Below are 21,639 nucleotides of genomic sequence, written 5' to 3'. Positions count from 1 at the left end.
GACCACCGGTCCAATCAGCGACGATTCATGTCAAATCACAATGTCCCTTTTTTTTTTCAGAAAATGATGTAAGTGTATCGAATCGAATACAAACGTTTCGAATCGTTGGCTGAATATCGTGCATCGTATCGTATCATAAGATAGTGTATCGCTACAGCCCTAGACCTAATCAATAAAAATGGTCTATAGAGCTTGTTTTTCTTGGCTATGACAAAGTAAAACAGTTATTTGCAGCTAATTCAAAGCTTCTTTAATAGCTTTTTTAAATTCCCAAAACTTCCAGATCACTTAGTCATAGTTTCTCCACAGTCGAAGGCTTTTAACGCTGAACCACGTGTGTTGTAAGTCGCCGTCTCGATTGAGACCGTGTAAGAGCAAATATTTCGGTTGTCATTAAAACCCTCTCATCCTTTTTTTTTTTTACTTAGCATGCATGCAGTCACCACAGGCAGACTCAGTCTATAACAACACCCATCTACTCAGAGTGCTATTTAGGCTTCAGCTCAAACCCCCTCAATCAGAAAGATGAATGTATTCGCCTTCTGTCTGGGTGTAATGATGTGTGTACCCTGCTGCCCTTCTCATTGCACTTGTACCGTTGGCATCAGAAGTCCTGCTTCTCCTTTGGCTCGCCGTGGTAATTAGAGAGCCACAAGTAAAGCCATCGCAAGCTCCCAACACTCCTCTAAGTCATCTTTGATAATGATCCTCGCTTTGAATATTTATATACAAATCAACAAAATGAGACCAAGCAGAAAATTAAGATAAAGCAACTTAGAATAAATTGGGGTTAGAGGAATCAACAATTAGTAAGCTATAGCCTAGTGCATCGGATGTAATTGCGTGTGTATGGGGACTCGTGCCGACGGAAATGACCACGTTACAGTGTAGCCTTTACATGTGAATGTAGGACTGAAAAGCCAAGATGCATCTGAGGCATGATGAGATACTTGGCATTAATATTATTCAGCTTCTGCGCATCTAAGGCAACCCCGTTACGGCTGTTGGCAGTGGTAAAACATATTTTTTTTAATTTTTTTAGAGAAGTCGGCAAATATAAACATTGAAGCAATTCAAGAGCGAACGTTATCGATCCGTACATCTTCTGCTCTTTATCTATCGAGTCTGTTAAGCACCTTATCTCAGCTGTTAGCAAAGGAGCGGAGCGGTATATTCTGCTCATTTCCCTCTCTTCTTTCCTATTTGGTGCTCTGGACTCCTCAGCCTTCCGAGATTCTCTTCCCGTCGTTGTTCGGGTCCGGTGGCGTCGTGGGCATCGGCAGTTCTGTTCGACGCTTGTATTTAACTGTCGTTGCCGAAAGGGGTCAGACTCGCCCAGTGCTCTCCTTATCGGCTGTCTTTATTGTAAATAAAGCGGTATGGACGTGTGAAAACTGTGCGATAGAGGTGCGTGGTGAAGCTGGGGCGCAGCAGCCAGCGTGCACTAAAAGCCCGGTTCAGTCCGACTGAGAGGAGCCACGTCGCAGTAGCCAGCTGCTTCACCACTGTGGGGCGTGCCGAGCACGACTGTGACACACTTTCAGTGTGGTTTACTGTCACTCCATCTCAAAGCTCTTTAAAAGCCCACATCACTCTCACTTTCTCAGCTTCCTGCTCTTGCTCATGCATATATATGTATATATATAGATAGATAGATAGATAGATAGATAGATAGATAGATAGATAGATAGATAGATAGATAGATAGATGTTTGTATGTATGTATTCACCTGTAAATGTATTTATTTGTGTGTTTGAAGGGCCTGCTCAAAGTGGCAATTGACAATGCACGGGCTCAGGAGAAGCAGGTGCAGCTGGAGAAGACAGAGCTGAAGATGGAACTGTTCAGAGAGAGGGAGCTCAGGGAGACTCTGGAGAAGCAGCTCGCCATGGAGCAAAAGAACAGAGGTATTACCTGACGCCTACCTGGCACTGCATCCTCCCTGTCAGCCGTGTGTGTGCCTGTGTGTGTGTGTGTGTGTGTGTGTGTGTGGTTGGGCAGGCAAGCGTGTAAGTATGTGCCGTGTTCTCGCGTTCAGACTTCACAGGCCTGTGCTCGTGTAGATGTGAAAGCTCCCGAATGTACTTACACAATTCTGTGTGTATGTTTAATGTCTCTGATTGAGACAGACACCAGCCACCGTGCGCCTCTTTGGTAACGCGTTAGCACCGACAGCTCTGTTTTTTTTCCTGTTCTCCACGTGTGTCGACGGGATTTGGAAGTATGGGTCCCGTACAAACGCACTCTCGGCCTCATGCAAAATGCACCAGTCACGTTAACTGTGTGGTTTACGCTTAATGAGAGAAATCCAAGAAAAATATCCCAATAAATTTTTCAATTAGCTTAGATTCCCTCTAGCACTTTGCAAAGTCTCAGTCAGTATTTGTGCAGATTTCCTCTTTTAGATCTTTATATATCATGAAATATGTAGGCTTAATTGATTTCCACTTTTCCCGCAATGCCGTGGTAGTTTTGAAAATGAGGCTGTTATCTGTGGCTGCAAGAATATGGGTATAATCAGATTTGCGTTACCACTAGCGCTCCGCTAACTCGGGCCCCCAGATCTCATTTTTCTTGTCACTGTGGTCTTTCCCCCCCGTCGCAGCAATCATCCAGAAGCGTCTCAAGAAGGAGAAAAAGGCCAAGAGGAAACTCCAAGAAGCTCTGGAGTACGAATCCAAAAGGAGAGAGCAGGCGGAGCAGACTCTGAAGCAGCCCTCGCCCTCCGACAGCATGCGTTCTCTCAACGGTCAGACACTCCACAGTGAGATGCTGCGTCTGCACACCACAACATTTAGTCTGATTTAGTCATTTTAGTCCGAAATCAGGAAAACAAATGATGGCAAAGATGTGTTTTAGAAACTGGATAAACTTTAGGTCCTTTTTTTTCGTGTTTGCTCTCAGTTACTTTATAGAACCGACTGTTTAGCTCAAATGTCCTGTAAATTGAATCAATCACACAGCAACTGTACAACTGCCTGTTATTTTTACATTGTCATTCCATCTTCTGAATGTGTTCTTGGTTAATTAACCGCTCAGCTTAATTGATCGGCCATTGAAATCGGTGTAATATCCCTCAAAAGGTGATCTTGAAATGTTTTGTCTCGGTGACAATAACACAAATGTTGAGAGCCGGAGCTCCCGGGGGACTGACATGTATGAAACAAGCGATCATCAGATTGATTACGAGTTCATTCATTTGATCTGTTAGCTGAATGTTTCAGCTCTGACGTACGCAGAACGGCGACGGCTCGCTCTTGCAGAGTTCAACAACGTCATAGAATGTATTTATTCCGTGCGTTTGAACTGAAAGAAAACCAGTGATGTCGAGCTGTATTGTAGGCGCACTCTGGCACTTCAGATTCAGCCTTTCATTGCCTCCTTCATCATCAGTTCATTGGTCTGCCACCAGCAGTGTGCAGTGCAGAGTTATTAGACCAATTACAAAATAGGACTGTTTGTTCCAAGTTCAAGGGCAATTTTTGCCACTTTAAAACATTTGACTGCCTTTTTTCGAGCTTTATGAGCGCAAACAATCGGAGGAGGGTCCTGGTTTGATGGATTATTAGTTTATTTATTGATATTTCATTTTTTTTTTTTTAAATCGCCGATTGATAATTCCAGTGAAAGAAACAATCTCGCCCACTTTCGGGGTATGCCTTCGGGGCAGATATATAGCCCGAAGGCTCGAGCGGCGCTGCGAAAGTGGCGCGGTGATAGGTGGATGTCAGGCATGTTTAACGGCGGTGATCCCTCTCTTCTCGCAGACTCTCTGACCCCTGAGATGGAGAGTGACCGCAGCAGTGGAAGAACAGATGCTGAAAGGACAATACAAGGTACAGGGGCTCAGATGAGACAATAAATCTCTCTCTTTTTCCCTGGCTCTCACTTTTGCTCTTTTTTTCTTTTTCTTTTTTTTTTCTGCCCCCCACTCCCAACACACACACACACACACACACACACACACACACACACACACACACAGCTTCAGTTTATGAACATTAGTGTTTCTGTGCCTGCTGTTCAGACATACACCACCATCTGGGCCACAGCACTAGGTCAAGATCATTGGTTTTTCTGTCGGAATAATATTATTCTTTTGCTTGACTTTTAGTGCTCGTAATGCTTTTCGGAGACAGGTCTTTGTCAGTATAAATGCACATCGCAGCCGGCCGACCACTGGAGCAATACGAGTCATAAAACCTGCAAAAAAAGGCCAGCGCAATCTCTCCTTCGATAGTAATAATCAGGGTAAATCAATCCATTTTATGAATAAGCCGTGTACATTTTTAATGGTTTGTTTGTTTGTTAGCCTTGGGGGTGCAGTTTGTGTTTGGGGAAGGGCGCCGCAGCGATAACCTCTGTAGACTGTCTGCTATCTGTGTTTACCCAGATGCAAGACACCTTGCAGAGGTTGAATATCCTCATTATTACTCGAACGTCTTGCTTTAATACGCCTCAGCTGCGTCTGCTCAGAGCCGCCCCCTTATCAGTGGGAGAGGTCCCAATTTATCTGGGAAGAGGCTGCATGTAATTTGCTGTGAAACGCGGCAAAAAATATTCATCTTTGCACGCAAGAGTAAGTTGGGGCCCCCGTTAACTGTTTAATGTGCGATTAGTCTACTTGAACTGATATTTTGTGAAAGGGCAACAAAATAAGGAGGAAAAAAAAAGCGCACCTGGAGAAATGATGGCTCTTCCTTAATTGAATGTCATTCAGTCACTGTGGGGATCTGAAACAGTTTGGTGTCCAAAAAAAAAAAGAAATCCATATGTCATCATTTGCATACAAAGATACCTTCCAGATACAGAGTAATTATAGCCCGCTATTTCATACCAAATTAGTAAATCTTCTATGAAGAGCTGGCTCTTTGTGGGGAAATTGAATGGGCTGAAGCTTCTCACTTACTGTACAATGACAGCAGCCATTGTTCTGCATAAAGTATGGGCCATTTTTTATACATATATATGTATGTATTTTTTATCTAATCCCTGTAAAACAGTACACTGTCACCATGGCGTCTCTCTGATCATTGCCTTGAAGAGTGGAATGAAACCGAATAGCAGGCTGCACTTTTGTGTTTTGTTCAATTAGAGAAGCATTCGTCTGCCACCCATGTCTCCTCTCCTCTGCTCTGCGAGCTTCGCCGTATAATTAACCTCAAATGGCAAAAAAATGATGTTGATAAATTACACAAGCAGAAGGGGGGGGGAGAAAAAAAAAAAAACAAGCCTATCACCCGCATGAAAGCCAAGAGAAATGTGTGGCTGCATTCTCGAACTCCAAACTCAGGGAGGCGAATGGAAAGCGGAGGGGGGGGGGAGGAAAAAAATAATGAGGGCATAATTTTAGAGAACTAATTATTTCTATTTGTCTTTTGTCACACTTCTCTAATTCTGCGATATTAACACAGTCTGTGTTTATTAATTGCTTTTACAGTGTTTTGAATCGGGTCCAAGTGGGAACGTGGCTCTTTTCACAGGGAGGCGAGCTACTGGGACCGTACCTCGCCAGCACTGCCTGGCAACGGTGCATGTGTGAATATCTTCCCCCAGTATCTTCTCTGGTTCCCTGCCGTCTCCCATCCACCCAAACCCCCCCCCCCCCTCGACGTGTTCGGCAAGTTTACACGACCCTGTGCGCAGAGATAAAGTTCTTTGTTGCAAGATTAAACATCAGAACAGTTAAAGTGAAATTAAAATTAAATGAATGAATGTCACTGAAGCAAAAAAGACTGTAATTAATGGATCCCCTAATTGTCTTCATAAAATATTTGCATGGGCATAATTTGCATAATTTACATGTATTAATTAATCTTTCAAAGGAATTTTATGCTGAGAGAAGACAAAAATTCCCTTTGTTTTATTTAGCATCTAATGAAATATTTATTCTCTTTAATGAACTTTTCATCTCGATTTGAATATAAAAATGCTAAACTTTCGACATATTCTAATGAGCCCCTCGTAAAAAAAAAAAAAAAAGGCGCGTCAAGACATCGCCGCGTTCTCTTTCTCGTCGCGTATGTAAAGCAGATGTTTCCACATTTGCGCCCGCGTTGCCCGCTGATTGCCAGTTTGAATCGTGTTGAGACCGGGCCCACAATGGCAACAGCTCGGATCTCTCGGAAGTCCAACGCTGCCGTATTTTAACAGCCCTCTCTCCACAATGCGTTAAACCTCATCATCCGTCAAATAATCAAATTGCCTTTGTTTTCATTAACGCCCCTATAAATTGCCACAACTGTGAAGCCGGGCGGGGCGGGCGGGCTGCGAGGGCGACGCTCTCTCTCTCTCTCTCTCTCTCTCTCTCTCTCTCTCTCTCTCTCTCTCTCTCTCTCTCTCTCTCTCTCTCGGCGTTCTCCGGCCCCCTCTCCGGCGTTACGTTCCTCACGCCGCCGCGTTCATGCTGTAATGACTTTTACGCAGAACTCGTGGTTTGTTGCTTGAAGAGAGGCAGAGCCAGAGTGCAATGCCTCTGAGACCTACGGCAGTGCTGGGTAATTAGCCCGTGTGTTTGTACACCCCCCCCCGCCCTCCTTCCTCGCTCTCCCCACACACACTGTACACACAGTCATGGGCACACAACAAGCTTTTGTTGTCTCCCGAGTCAGTACGCAATACATAAAACACGGCCTGAAAGGTTAAGCAGCACTAAATCATCAAATATTTATCAGGCAGTAGTATAGATAAGACTTAGAATAAAAACAAATTTCAATTCTGATTGATAGAACAGTGGGGAAAGGCATCTCTTTAGTAATAGAAAAAAAAAAGATGTCGCTCAGACGGCTCCCAGCGTCGGGAGCATACTCCAGGAGATTACAACCAGGTGTATTCTCCAGCAGTCGGGCACCTGCGCTGCTCGTGTCATGTCCAACATCTCGCTCTGCTAAATGTCTTTGTGTGGGGTTTGTCTTTAACGTTGAATTATTCAGGCGCGCTGCCATAGAGAGGTATGTTTCTTAAAGGCATTACTGTGGCGTTCTCAGGCAGTGGAAATGCGGCGGTAATAAACGTCAGGCAGGCTCCTGAGCTGCGCCTAACAGATGCTTTTACCAGCTCTGTGTCGGAGCAGCGGCTGCTCGCTCAGGCGAACACTCCGACAAGAGCGTTCCCTGGCAGTGGACAAAGCTCGTTAGGTTGGAGGTGTCTGGAGATAACGCAGCGGAGGAATGTCTGCCGGTTTCAATAAACAACATTTCCCTGCAGGAAATGTCAGTTAGAGGGAGCACTTTACATCTCGAATGCAGCATTATGCTCAAACAAGCCGATCAGGAAGAGTTGTCTTAAACATGTGTGGTCTTTAGATCTATTAGCTTCAGTGCTGTTATGATTGCTGCTTTTTTTCTTTTTTTTTTTTTGATGATAAAATGTGAATGTAACAGTGGAACTGTGTTTGTATATCCGGACTAAAGTGCTGGGCATGATCTTCGAAATGCATAGTTAGCTGCTTCGAATGTTCTTGTATCTTTCCAAGTACTAAAGTTAATGACCGCGCATGATGTTTAATCACATTTGTCACGGCAGCCAAACTCGGATCTTATCCTTAAATCAGCTCATGAATTCATCGCGACTCCGCCGAAATCCGAAGACTAGAGGGCAACATTTCAAAGTTGCGTTCGCATCCCCGAGTAAATGCATTTGCGTCAGCGAGATGTTAGCTGTTGGCTAATCTGTGCGTGTGTGTGTGTGTGTGTGTGTGTTTTGTGTGTCCTCTGCCTGCAGATGGAAGACTGTTCCTGAAAACCACAGTGATGTACTGATGATCCCGCGAAAGGAGCCCGGAAGAAAAGAAAAAAATATATATATCTCGGAAACAAAAAAAAAGACAAAGAAAGAAAAACCCATGAAGATTCTAAGGAGCCCTGATCCAGGCCCATTCAGTTTGCGGAGGGAAGTTGGAGCTGCTTGTAGGTGGAGATGCTGTGTTTCACCCAAAATGCTGGAGGAGGAGGAGGAGGAGGAGGAGGAGGAGGTTGAGTCTGAATGTAGAGTGAGAAGTCTTTTTCCAGTCACGGAGGCCAACGCGAGAAATAGTTTGGTGCAGCAGGTTTTTGACACGACAGGTTGGCCCGAGGTGAAGGATAAGCAAACATACTGAGCACAGTAAACATGTACCCACGGTACATCGTGGTAATAACTCGTAAATTCACAGCACTGAAGATTTTTATACTGTATCTCAGCCAGCGAAGAAGCTTCAAAATAGAATAAATCGACTGAAGTTTTGTTTTTTGTATTTCAAATTGAATTCTAAGAAGCTAAAAACGACGCGCGGAGATGACCCTCGTGTGTGTGTGTGTGTGTGTGTGTGTGTGTGTGTGTGTCGGTGGATGGGTGGGTGGGTGGGCGGGGGGGGTGTGTGTGTATCGGTCCACGTGTTCATCAGAAGAGACGATTGATGTTTGATTTTGATGTTTTCTAAATTAGATGATAAATACAATCAAGTTTCCTTTATACCATTGTTGTACATAGAAGATCTGATGATAACGATAAGGCAAACTCACTCTGCCCAGCCCGAGTGGATTGATAAGGTATGTGTATATAACGTTAAGAGGTATTGTGTATGCAGTAGAGCTATTAGGCAAACGATACCACCATTTATATAAACCTCCCGTTTTGTTTTTGTTCTATCTCTGAGCCATCATTCTTTCCTATAGCTGCCATTTTTTCGGTGAGAAAGCATGCAGGCATGTAAATGTGTGTCCTGGAATTATGATATTTAATAAATCCTATATTGTGCTGAACAAATACTAGGGTTGACTCACTCGAGCCCAGGCGATTTTTGAAACCATTATCAAAACCATTCACTTTCAGAATAAAAGACTTTTGCTGTTGATAGTACTGTAATCTTTGTAACAAAGATGAATATTTCTTGGAATTGACTGTACATTTTTTTCTTTTTCGTCACGAGACGCACTCTGAAACAAGCACCTCTCAAAGCTCTTTTGGGTTTTTCTTTTTTTTTTTTTCTTAAAAGTGTTTTTTCCGATCGACTTGTCATGATGTGCCCAGTCTGAGAAACAGTCAAGTCAGGATGCAACTTTTTTGGAAACTGAAGCACCATTTGGTGACACTGCTCAAAAAAAAAAAAAATCCCTGTTTAACCTACACGAGTACATTTATGGTTTTCTAGTGTTTCATGGTATTCTGATGGAATTGTGGTGCTGAAACACCTGTGTATATTCTCTAGTCATGAGCTGATGTCAGTCCTTTAACTACAAAAAAAAAAAAAAAAAACAGTTTAGACCTTATGTGTTACAATCAAGAGCGCCAGGAGGGGGAGTGTCCCATGTTCACGATGTGTTTGTTCCTTTTGTTCTCAATGGAGTGTCTAGGTCTGTTGTCACTGATAACTTATATAGCTTCTCGAAAACATCTCTTCATTGTACTTCAAACTCAAATAAAGTTAACATGCTTGACGATAGAGTATGTTGCCCGAGCTCGGTTCTGTTGCCGCGGACGCCCCACGTGTCGCTGACGTAACATTCCAGATGCAGGTCGATACCACTAACACGTAAAGCGCGTGGATCATCACCGCGGAGGCGGCGAAACGGAGCAGCTGGAGATGGGAGCGTTTCGGGGCAGCGCCCCCCCCCCCCCCCCTTTTTTTTTTTTCTGAACCACTGTTTTGTGTTATTTGGTGTTTTTGAGACATTTACAATCAGCCCCTCAGTCTTTTAACCCCTTTTTCTATGTATGTATGCCCAGACGGGAAAAAGAAAAAAAAAAAAAGGAGAAAAAAAAGACATTGCAGGTATACTGTACTGTAGAAAAATGAATGAGCATATTGTTCTTCGCTTTGTATAGCAGTAAAAAATAATGTACGCATAATCATGTGAGAATATCTTGTGTTCGTTTTCCTTTCTTTTTCTGAGAGGGAGTGTGTGTGAGTGTGTGTGTGTGTGCGCGCGCTTTGACCTGCATGTGAGAGTGTGTTTTCTTTTCTTTTTTAAATGCATAGGCTAATCCTAGACAAAATATGTAAATGAGGGTGTGACCAAGGTCACTGTAAATAAATTATTTCATGTGTACTTCTACTTGTATGGCCCTAATTCACGCGATATTACCAGAAAAATAAACAACCCCTCCTTTAAGCACGTCGTACGTGCTGAGGCGTCATGCATCACGACGCGCACTTTAAGCAGCACTCGAGCTGTTGTTTTAATTGCAGTTGCTCCTTGGAATGATTAGTCGTACAAACTTTTCTCGAGCGACGTCGTGAATGTTTTGCTCCAGAGACACAGGAGTAGTGGTCCTCGGGGATCATTGCAGAACAGGTACAGACTCTTGAAACACACGCACACAAAAAATGTGAAATCGACATTGGGGGACAGATTTCTTCTGTAAGCAATTCTGAGTGAAATGTGTTGACACAGCATGCCTGGCCCATTCCCATTTTGCATGCTTTTTAAAGCATGGCCATAACATGGCCACAGAGATGAATAATTGACTGATTGCTGCATAATTCAGTGCTGCATTGTAAAAATTCAAGGCCTGAAATATTTCAAGCTTTTCTTCTTTCCTTTTTTTTTTTTTTTTTTTATTAAAAATGAGGTTAAAGTTTCAATCAACCTTGAAAGAACAATATGACACACAATGGGCAATCAATCACCAGACCGTGCTTCTTGCCGAGTTCGGGGGCTCGTGCTGACTGCCGCAGCTCCACTCCCAAACTTAAGCTCACTCTGGACTGAAAGAAACTGACATCACGACCGCTTCATCCGTTTAATGACTCGATCGCTCCCCTTTTTGCAGCTGTGAAAGATTCCCTCTGCTCACCTCCAGTGAGCTCGTGAGGAGTGGGCTGTTTACAGCCATTACTCACATGTTCTGTTTATTTCTCTTTCTGGTGCCTTCTCCTGCACTGGCATGTGAGGAAAAACAGGCCCCGCGGCTACATGTTTCATATCACTGCACATTTAGTAATAAATTCGATTCAGTACAAATATGACCACGAGGCACGAAGACTTTAAATACCAAATGTGCATTATAGATGTGTTGTTGCATTGCACTTCCTTCTCTGCAGTGTGGAAAGCACATTGCTGATTGCATATTCAAAGCATTCGAAAGCCGTGTGAGCTGCGCGTTTTATTTACTTGGCTTCACGCGGAGACGAGCTCGTAAAGACATCATCCAGATGTGATTATTCCGCATGATCCTGACCCCTTTTTTTTGGTACGCCTAATGTCACACTGCACAAATTTGCTGTTGTTCTGTGCCTGCTTGACCGGCAGAAGAAATGAGTCGCTACCGACTTTAAAAAAAAAGAACAAAAGTTTCACAGAAGAGAAGCAAAATTTGTATTTCTACCTCAGGATATTGTCTACTTCACCGTTAACCCCCCGGCTGAGCTAATTCCTGGCTCATCGTAGCAACCAGGAGATGACCATTTAGCAAAAGCAGCACTATTGCGCGTCTCTTGATAGCTGAGTGGTGCCCTGAGTCTGTGGAGAGACATTAGGAAGGTTCAGGCTGATCGTCTGAAAGATAGGACTAATGTCACCTAATCAGACAGACCATTACGTATTAGCGAAACTACAAAACAGTTTTATCTGACAAGGGCCAGGCCACATTATCTAAATTAACATTTTGCAAGCATGAACATGGAAGACCACAGAGGCAAAGAGGAGGGCTATAGGACGGCGGCCTGTGCTTAGACATTCGGCAGTAATTATTAATTTATGATTGTCTCTGGTCTTAATGAAAATGAAAGCCAAGAAAGAGAACAGGGAGGGATAATGTGGCGTGAAATTGAGTTTCATTTGTACAGGGGCCACCTTTTAACTCCGCTCTTCTTGGGCGGAAATGGAGCCGAGCGCTTCCCCGTCCGTCTCCGGAGAATGTATTTTAGAGGTGTTTTTTTTTTCTTTTTTTTTTCTTCCCCTTCCACGCTTTCTCCCCTTTCAGTCTTTCAGTCAAAGCTTGTTCATATCGTCTGATCCTTTTGTGGTATTTGGGGCCAACACGCCCTTTAACATCTCCATTACTCTCATAAGGCCTTTTCAGAATGACACCAGGCTCTTTGATGTCTGATAACTATGTCAACAAGTTTCTTGAATGGAAATGTCTCCACACGGCTCTTCCTTAATGTCAACAAGGCGACTGTGAAAGGGCTCAGTCTGGCTTGGTATGAGAGGAGCTGAAAGAGACTTAGTTTGATTTATACAATGCAAGACAGTATCAACTTCTAACGTCTGATTTTTGTTTTTAATCCAGGCAGTGTTCATCCCTGTGGAGGGTGACATACCCATTTAAAGCTTCCACTTGTGCTGTACTGGAGTGTTAATGGTTTAACAGCTGGAATCACACAAGTGATAAAGGGCTTTGTACAGATATACGCATCTATTAAAGGCATTGCGAAGATGGTGTAGAATTCTGGCCACACATCAATTAGAATACTTAAGAAGTAATGATAACCAGTCCTAACTGATCTTTTTAACATTTCTGACGACATTATTAAACTCCTTTCATAACATCCATCCATCTATCCATTTTCTATACCCACTGAATCCATCGGTTGGTTGCAGGGGAGGCTGGAGCCTATCCCAGCGGTTGAGAGGCGGGGGTACATCCTGGACAAGTTTGCCAGTCCATCACAGGGCCACACAACCACACACATGTGCACACTCCTAAGGACAAATTTCAGAGACAGAGCTGGGAGTTGAACCTGGAACCCTCTCACTGTGAGGCGACGGTGCTAACCACCACACCACCGTGCAGCCCCCTTTCACAACATTTACAGACAATATGAGAAAAAAAACCCAAAGGAAACAACACATTGACAGACTTAAAGAGTACCCATGAAGTCAGGTTTGCTGTTTGAGTTCTTTACAATCCCTGGTAGCCCACTGATTCAGACAGATTGTGGCTAAGTGTCTGCTCTGGCATCAGCTCACTTTTGGCATGCTAGCTCTGTGTCAACGATTATTGTCTAATTTGGTGAGATTTTGGGTGCGGAGATTCACTCCACAAACCCTGAGTGTTGACCTGAATTTGGATTTGATGAAGATCCGGTTCAGTTCCAGCAACCAAGTTACTTCTTTTCATGAATACTGCTGGACTTTGACCATAAGAACAAAACATTTTGGTATCCTAAGCTGTCTGGGACTACACATCATCTGTATGTCAGTATCTAGCACCGGGCTGACACCATATCCAATTTTCAGTCCATGAATATCATGGCATAGGCAGTCATAACAATGATGCCAGTGCAGTATCAATACAGAATTTGGGTAGATGATGCTTCCCGACCAGTAGAGCTTTCTTTTTTAGGTTTTTGTCTCCTATCTTTTAAGGTCAAGAACTTTAAAAAGTGTACAAGAATCAGTCTTCATTGAACAATGTGATTCTATCAGACGTGACCAATCACAATATCCTCATGTGTGTATTATCAACACATCGTCGATAGTTCATTCTTTTAATATCACAGTTAATGTCAATTCCATTATGTCGTGACAACCCTAATATGGCCAAACAAAGGCCTAAGAGAATTTTAAAAGGACTGCATTATTTTTCTTGTCTTGTTGACTATTTAAAGTAACCCTCGTTATGAGCCAAACTGACTCATTCACGCAGGACTTTTTATTCCGTACATTGAGCACCACTCTCAATAAACACATAGTGTGGATTCAGAACATTTCATCATATTGACCCAAGATGCAGGATATCAAATGATCCAAATTTGTAATCCTAAGAGCTTGAATAAGGGCAACTGAAGAGTTTCCCTTAGGCAAACTCTTAGGATTACCATGACCTGGATGACTGAGAATCTACACCAAATTTGTCATTTTATCAAAAAAAATACAAATGACGTTGCTGTCGTTGTCCACTAATTTTGCATCCATTTAAACACATTGTCCTATTTTTCAAATGTATTAATAGAACTGATGGTGGGTGGTGACTGTTCAGGCCAAAAGAGCTGACCAATTACAGCCCACTGAGATGTCCGGTTCCGCAGGTTCGGATTTTTTGGAGAAGCATCTTCCAAGGTTTGCTCTATTCTAGCTCTGATTTTGGTTTTTGATGCTTTCTGCTGAACATGACCATGGGAGCTGTGAGAGTGAACCAAAACAGCCGTTGGAGCAGACTAACAAACATAAACCATGAGTGAAAGTGTCCAGCTTAGTTGAACTGCGGGGAGCTGCCGTGTCTGCATGAGATGGACAACGGCTCTCTGTGAGTTCATTACTAAAAGCCAGCAGTAGTGCCAGTAGCCGTGTCATCCACTGTTAATGGAAAAATTGATTACAGGCCTCGGAGTGGTTCCTTCCATTCAAATCAAGGAATACGTTTTTAAACTATACTATGCGAGGAAAATACCATTAATTTAATTGCCTGTCATCCCAGCAAACATAAATAAATTTATCTGAATAATTAAAGATACATTCCAATATCAGTCACTACTCTTACAATCGTACTGTTGTCATTTTATAAATGAATTAGATCCACAAAGCTTACTTTAGCATTTTATGCAGCCACTTAATGTCCTGATCTATCAAAACAACATCAGACTTTGAAGCTGCTGCATATTTGAAGTGGCATCTGAAAGGTTTTGCAGAATCACTCACAGCCCGAGTATCCAAATCACCGGGGTTGGTTATATTAAGCCAATTACATTTTTACAATTGTGACGAGGGATGGTTAATTTAGTTTGACCCAAGAGCCCCCGACACTCCTCCAGATAGCAGATGGATGAGACGAGTGACCACAGGCATGAGGGAGTGTGTGTCTGAGTGTGTGTGAGCCCACTGGATTAGTCTTCATTTGGTGCCTCTGTCATAAGGGAGGGGAAGACTGAGCGCTGTGTGGTGGAGCAAAGACAACACACAGGGTCAGTAGAACCCACACAAACACAAGCACACGCTATTAAACCCCCCTCCCCCAAGCTCATCAACTTTATTTTGCAATCTTCCCTCAGAACCATTAGAATACCCTGAAGAAATGACTTTCCAATTAAAGGGGATCTAGAAGAAGAGGTTGTTTTTTCTTTTCTTTTTTTTTTTTCATCTCTGGCTCCTGGAGTTCTTTATTCCAATAATTTAAATTGGAATTGATTTTTTCAATTTACCCACTGACTGTTATGGACACGGAGCGCATGGCCAAAATAGAGCTGTGTTCTTCGAATATTTGTCATGAAAGCTCAACATGTACATTTGCGCAGGGTGCCTAAATAGTCATATATTTCCTCATGTGTGAACAATCAAGCAGGAAAAACAAAATGAGGCCCTGTGCAATTATAGCATTGCATATTCATGCAGTGTTTTGTGTAAAAGGTCATTCATTTTCTTCCCAAACAGGTCAGAAAAGCCTGATGGGTTTATGTTCATGGGATTCTCTGCAGTCAAAACCTCACCTCAGGCCAAACTTCGCTGTTACGCAGCATTTCTCAAAAGCTTCTGGAGCAGGAGGAAACAGTACTTTATCCCAGGCAAGCAGCTTTGAGCCTCCAGTGTTTAAGTTTGACAAACTATACCCATGAACGCAGTATCAACAGCGGCTCCAGTGGTGTTCTAATCAGCATTTATTGTGCCTCGACTGCAGCGATTGCTTTTGCAGGGTCTGCTTCAAAGCCATCCAGATTGTACTCGAGCTGTTTTACAGATGCGTCTAGAAATGCGAGGCCGTTCTTCTGTGGACGAATGGTTCTGTCTTTTGCTCCTGACAGCTGCGCGGGCTTGTTGTTCGCTCTCTCCTGAATTGTTTTAATAAAGTTGTGCTGCAGGACTAGTGAGAGAAGATTAATGGACGCACAGGAAGTATGGCAGTTGTGAGAGGATGCAGGACAGAGCGGGCCAGCAGCCATCTGTTCCCTCTCCTTTACAGCTCTCTTAATGGAGAAGCAAACCAAACAACATGGATCTGAGCCCTGCAGACAGACACACACGTGTGCATGACACATTTAGTGCACATGGCTAAACACCAAACATCACTTCATACAGGAGAGATGAGAGCTGGGCTTTTGTCATCGTATTCCCCCTTGTTGGATGTGAGCGTTTCGTGTGTGTGTGTGTGTGCTTTCTTTTTCTTTTTTTCCCTCCACCTTTCAGCAAAATAAAGTTGGGTGTGAGCCACGGCTCTGAGATTTAGATGAAAGACACAGCCTGGATGGAACGTGATTAAGAGATGTGTTCTTGAGGCAAAACAGGACTTGGCATTTGCTGAGACAAAACCTAATCAAATTAAAGCAAAACATGGCCATTGTTGTGGAGTGTGTTCTCCGCTTGTGTCACGTTTGAAATGAAACAGTGTAAAATAGATATGGGCTTGTGTCGGCGCAGCATCACCAACACAGTGGCTTTATTCAGATTTACACACAGGCACTGACTAATGACGGTTGTGCCCAATGATGCCTAAAGCACTTTATAGAGCTGTCTGGGTTGTAAAAGATGTTTACTATGATGGAGCTGAATGGCTCACTGAAAGAGTATTATTGTTTACAAGTTATGGTTTCAGATTCATTTACTCAGCACAATTGTTAAATTCTCCATCCGATGGGCACGCTGACCTCCGATTCATCGGGTAAGTGGTCACCCGTACGGGGTCCCTGAGGTGGGAAACACAGTGGCAAACCAGAAATTAAAAAAACAAAAACGCACAGCATCTTGTTACAAAAACACGAGAATCTTTCACAAAACACAACAGCAATGCAGACAACAGAACATTTCACAAGTCATGAAATAGAGAAGAATGTTGAGTTTACTGAGATGCTTTGGTTCTAATTGTTGTTGAAAATGAAAGATGTCCTTTTGTTTATTTTCTGAAAAGATTCTTCAGTTCATCATACAGATTTTTCTGTGTGAACGTGAGATTTTGTGCCACTGTGTTTTTAAGAGAGGTTGGTTTCTATTTCGGGAGGAAGATTTGTACTTGAATAATTCTCCCAAGTCTCTTTTGTGGAGGGTTGTTTTCTGGGGGATTTTCTGTCGTGCTTTCAACATTTTTGTTGTTCTTTTGCTGTTTTGTCATGTTTTCTGAAATGTTTGTTGTAGGATTTAGTCAAAAAATGTAAAAATGTATATATTTTTTACTTACTTGTGTTTTTGGCACGTCTGTGACGGCTTAATTAAGTTTGATCGATTTCTATGCTCGCGCTCGTTGTTAGCATAAAGCCTGCATTCCGACTGTTTCACATTTTATTTGTTTTGAGTGAACACAGACTATGTAACGTGAAATGGCAACACGTGTCGTCTCCCTCTTTCTCCCAGTGAAGACATCTGTACGACATGATGAAGTTTCCTCTCCGAGTATCAATCCTGTAATTGAGCTCAGGCAGAGCAGACGTGATGTGCAAACAGAGGAAGTCAAGGGCCTCTCTCATTCTTCCATGCATTCCTTCTTCATTCAGTCTCCTCTTCCCTCCCTCTCCCTCTGTCTCTTCCTCCACACCCACCCACTCGCACACAATTCCTCTCTTCATCTGTTTACATGTGCACATCAGCTGAAATAAGTGCATTACCATTAGCTGCCATCATATTTCTTACTGTACAGGCAACTTGGCACTATGGATCTGGCAGAGCAGATAGACACAGGTGGAATCTCATAATAGTGACATAAAAAGCTTCCTGTAATTGTGTATAATCTGTGTTCGTTCTCTTTGCCCATGGTGTAATGCTGCTTTCTCGTTCTGTTTCCTTACAATGCTGTGGATCATAAAGAAACCGAAGTGAGAGCGGATTAAATATTAACTCAACCCGACAAAGTCTCCGACAGAGCTCCTATTCTACTTCACATGATACATTTAAAAACACCCCAACCCGCACTGAGCGCGCCACTGTCGAGAACATGTGGCTATGCTCACTTAGAATAAATCTCATCTATGGAGGCCAAGGTTTTCATACGTGCACTTAGCCGAGCAGAGAGTCGGAAAAAGAAAAAAAAAACACACAGGGAGAAATGAGGGCCTTACATTATTTATACCTGCTAATGGTGGCTGGCTGTGTGTGTGAATCAGCAACGGAACTATCAGCTAAAATAGATGCCCAGCTGTAATCAAAGCCATACATTTTCTTTACTCTCCCATCCTCTGCTAAATACAGGGTCAATTGGAATCAGTTTAATAGCATTTGCCACTCTTGCAGTAGATTATCTCCTTTTAATGGAGATGAAGGACAATGCAGGCGCAGATTGCCTGAGAACTATGTGCACTGAAAGAGCACCTCACACGGTTCCTGTAAGACATCACTGTGCATCTACCACATATAAGAACAATAGCTCAAGTGCTTAACCTAGTTTTGTCTGCAAAAGGAATCCATTAGTCTCATTGTGCAGCCCTTAAGCTTGGCATCACAGGGGGGAACCCGCTGCTGCAAAGCTACATCCATGCACATGTGCCTCTCATTTCCTATAGCAGTCCAGAAGTATCCTTCAACATCCTATTGTAAAGTTTACCAGGGGAGAGGTTGGGTGTATTAAAGTGCCCTGAGAGAAACACTAAATGATGTAAATGCAGGCAGCTGCTTACTGCTAATGCCGTACAGTAGACGAGGAGGCCCAGCTGAGGCTGGATATGTATTGTATCTATATAACATTATTGGGTCTCTTTCATGTCCTTGTGATCTCTAATGGGAACAATATGAAGAGTAATGGTTTGGGAAAAGTGTGGGGGACAGCGCTTTGACCCAAACTGCAGCAAATCCAGTTTGTTCTGTTGATTTGAATTATTTATCACCATTACAAGGTCTTTCCATATGGTTAAATTGCATGTTTCGGATGGTTTGGCGGTTTGCATCTATGATCATTTTGTTCAAGGTTTTTTTTTTGCAAACGTGCTTACTTACACTCACGATCGCACTTATAACAGATATGAGCCAGATGTTGCAGTTTGTGGATACCTTTTTACAATCTTTTTGATTTGATGAGCCCCCCCCCCCCGAATTTGAGAATAATTACTGCAAGTTGTTTACTTCTATATCACATTCCAGTCTCGAAACCCAAAGGGGTCATTTGTCCCAAGTCTGCTTCAACACTCACAACATAACTGTGCATAAATAAACATATGAGACACAAACTCTTGAGAAACACTTTTAATCAAGACACAGATAAATAGCCCTGCAAAGTACGGTTTTGAAAACAATTGCAGCAACACTGTCTCTGATCATCATTTGATGGTGAGCTGACATGCAAACTCTATTAAGCTGTCTTCAAATATGCAAAAATGATATGATTTTACAATGATTACATATTCACTTCCCCAGCTGGCTGGCTCCAAGCGTCTCCATTTGTCATCGACTATTGTGTCCAATTATATGATTAGCTTTGAACACTCCAGCACTTCGAGAGCTCTCGTGTGTTCTGCCGCGCAGAGCGATTCACAAACAAAGTCATTACAACATGTATTCACACATATCAAATAACAAAACAGATGGCCACTGCGCCTGCCGCCTGATTTGTTTTCCACACGAGTGGAAGAAAAAAAAGTATTTTCTGAGAGCTGTGTTTAATGCTGACTGGTTTTTTTGCTTTTTTTTTTTTTTTTTTTCTTATTCCCAAAGAAGAGCAGCTGGCTGTCGCGCTGTTAGATCAGCTCCTATGAAAGACAATCTTGTTTTCATTAATTTCTGTACAACAAAGGCACTTGTTGGGAAGATTTAGAATTACAGCGGGTAAAGCTTCCGGATAATTCATCACAGGGACTTGACAGGAAACTTAATTGTTTTAAATGCCAGTTGCGGTGAGCAGCATGGCTGATTTTTCTTTGATGTCTAACAGGTGGGACAGATAGACGACCCTCTGATGTTTCATTCGACCTTTGGCCTGTTGGTTATAAATCCACTTGTAGTCCACCGGCAAATAAACCTATCACCATATGATGGAGTGCAGTTGCCAATATTCCATGTGAGATGGAAATCTTGTAGTCTGCCTCCTCTTATTTAACACTGTGTAAATCTAAACCTCTCTATATCATATGGAGTGGCCACGTCTTCACCTATGAATACTGCACAAAGCAGCCAAACACCATATGGAGTCTCTGTGAAACTGTGTGTCTCTAATTTCACCAGCATGTTACATTCACTTGTTTCAGTGTAACTGGGTTTGCTTGTGTTTCTCTCTCAGGTGAACTGAGTTTCTTTAGATTTCTATGCCAATAGATTAAAAAACATGACTAAAATCTGTATTTTTTTTTTTTAAAAGCAATACCATCAGTATATTGCTGTTTATATGTTACGTTACGCCATTGATCAGTCAGTTCCGAGCACTTCTATGTTACATGGCGTGACGCCACAGGGTCAACAGTTGTCTAACTGAAGAGAAACAGAACACAGTAACCCAGCTGCTCTGACTTTTAATTGTATGCAGTTGGGTCTGTGTTTGCATGGCAGCTCTGAGGTGAAGAAAAAACACAACCCTGGACAAAACACAGCAAAAGCAAAACCACAGAAGATGTCATGAAGTACAGCTCAGAAGACAGAACAACGACTTAAACAAAAAGAGAACAAAAAGGAAAACTATAGACTAATTCTGTATTTCTGCGAAGTGTTTTTGTGTTTCCAGAAGTTGTGCTGGATCATAGAACTTGTTGTGTTTGCCTCTTTCTTCGAGAAAAGTTTTCTTGTGCTCTGTTTTGTTTGTGTGTTTTTGGGAAATGTATTGTTCTCTGAGGTTACAGTCTAAGTTTTTTTTTTCACGGGCTATCTGAATACAGTCTGTGAAATTTTGTCATGTTTTCTGTATAGTTGTCTTTCATGAAATGTGCTCGTTTGTTTGTTCACATTTGCTCAATTTAATTGAGTTTTCAGAAAAATGGACACGTTTTCTGATTTTATTTGATTTCATCTTTTTTGGTTTGCTTGTTTTTTTAACCTCAGCTCTGCTGGATGTGGTGTGGCAGACAAAGAATAACTCTTAGCTCGGATGAAGTTTGTGCAAGAAATCACCACATTCAAAGCCTTTGAAAATTTTCCTCTTCTCAGTAACACAACTGCCACCAATCAGCACTGACTTATTACTTGTCTGTAATCTAAGAAACGCATTAAGAATAAATTGCATTTTATACCTGCAGCAGAGGCCTGACACTGAAATGTCCCAGCGCTGAAAAGGTTTTCTGTTTAAAGGTTAAGGTTGCAGTAAATCTAGCAAATAGCCTCCCTGACATCTCTTGAGCATGTTACTGTAAATGCACTCCAAGCAACTGAATCATTTAACATCTAATCAATACTATTCACATTGCACCATAAACACACTTTAGTCAGATTCCTGGTTGAGGAAGCTGTTAGGGCTGTTGTTAACCGGAAAAACTGAAACCAGTTTGAAATGAAAAAAAAAAAGAAATAAAACCAGTTTACATCAGAGAAAATAGTACAAAAACAAAAAAGTATCAGGAGAGGAATTAGAGACAAAATCCTTGTGACGTCCACTTTGCAAAAGTTTTTTTAAAAAGCACAATGTTTTGGAGCTCTGGCAGGGGGATGGGATTTAGCTGTGCCATGCTGCCATCACCTGGTCGCTACATTTACAGCAACTTTTAGGAGGCGTGCGATGCAAGTTGTAATTATGTACCGTGTCAAGTGTTTGGTCCTAAATCCGGGCTCCACCAATATGAAATGGCGGGAGTTCAACATGACATCATGCAACGTGTGCTCACTTGGCCCGTGTAGGACTGATGTGTCACAGAGGCTGAGTTTAGCTGCGGTTAAGTCAACAATC

At 42.5% G+C, this 21,639-nt stretch overlaps 1 protein-coding gene across 6 annotated transcripts in view; it reads left to right on the top strand.

Annotated features, from left to right (window-relative positions):
• Positions 1 to 8,320, top strand: part of dachd (dachshund d) — a 93,611-nt gene extending 85,291 nt beyond the window's left edge. For 4 of the 6 annotated variants that reach the window (XM_075479232.1, XM_075479228.1, XM_075479229.1 and 1 more), the window contains 4 exons: positions 1,760 to 1,907; positions 2,606 to 2,764; positions 3,768 to 3,836; positions 7,723 to 8,320. In XM_075479232.1, the coding sequence (XP_075335347.1) occupies positions 1,760 to 1,907; positions 2,606 to 2,764; positions 3,768 to 3,836; positions 7,723 to 7,760 (414 nt within the window). In that variant the 3' untranslated portion in view covers positions 7,761 to 8,320. The remainder of the gene's footprint in view (positions 1 to 1,759; positions 1,908 to 2,605; positions 2,765 to 3,767; positions 3,837 to 7,722) is intronic. The other 2 variants (XM_075479230.1, XM_075479231.1) reach the window with 1 other exon arrangement.
• Positions 8,321 to 21,639: the final 13,319 nt, after the last annotated feature.

The sequence above is a fragment of the Odontesthes bonariensis genome, chromosome 12 (genome assembly GCF_027942865.1).
Source record: "Odontesthes bonariensis isolate fOdoBon6 chromosome 12, fOdoBon6.hap1, whole genome shotgun sequence".
NCBI lineage: Eukaryota > Metazoa > Chordata > Actinopteri > Atheriniformes > Atherinopsidae > Odontesthes > Odontesthes bonariensis.
This window is presented reverse-complemented; position numbering and strand designations above follow the sequence as displayed.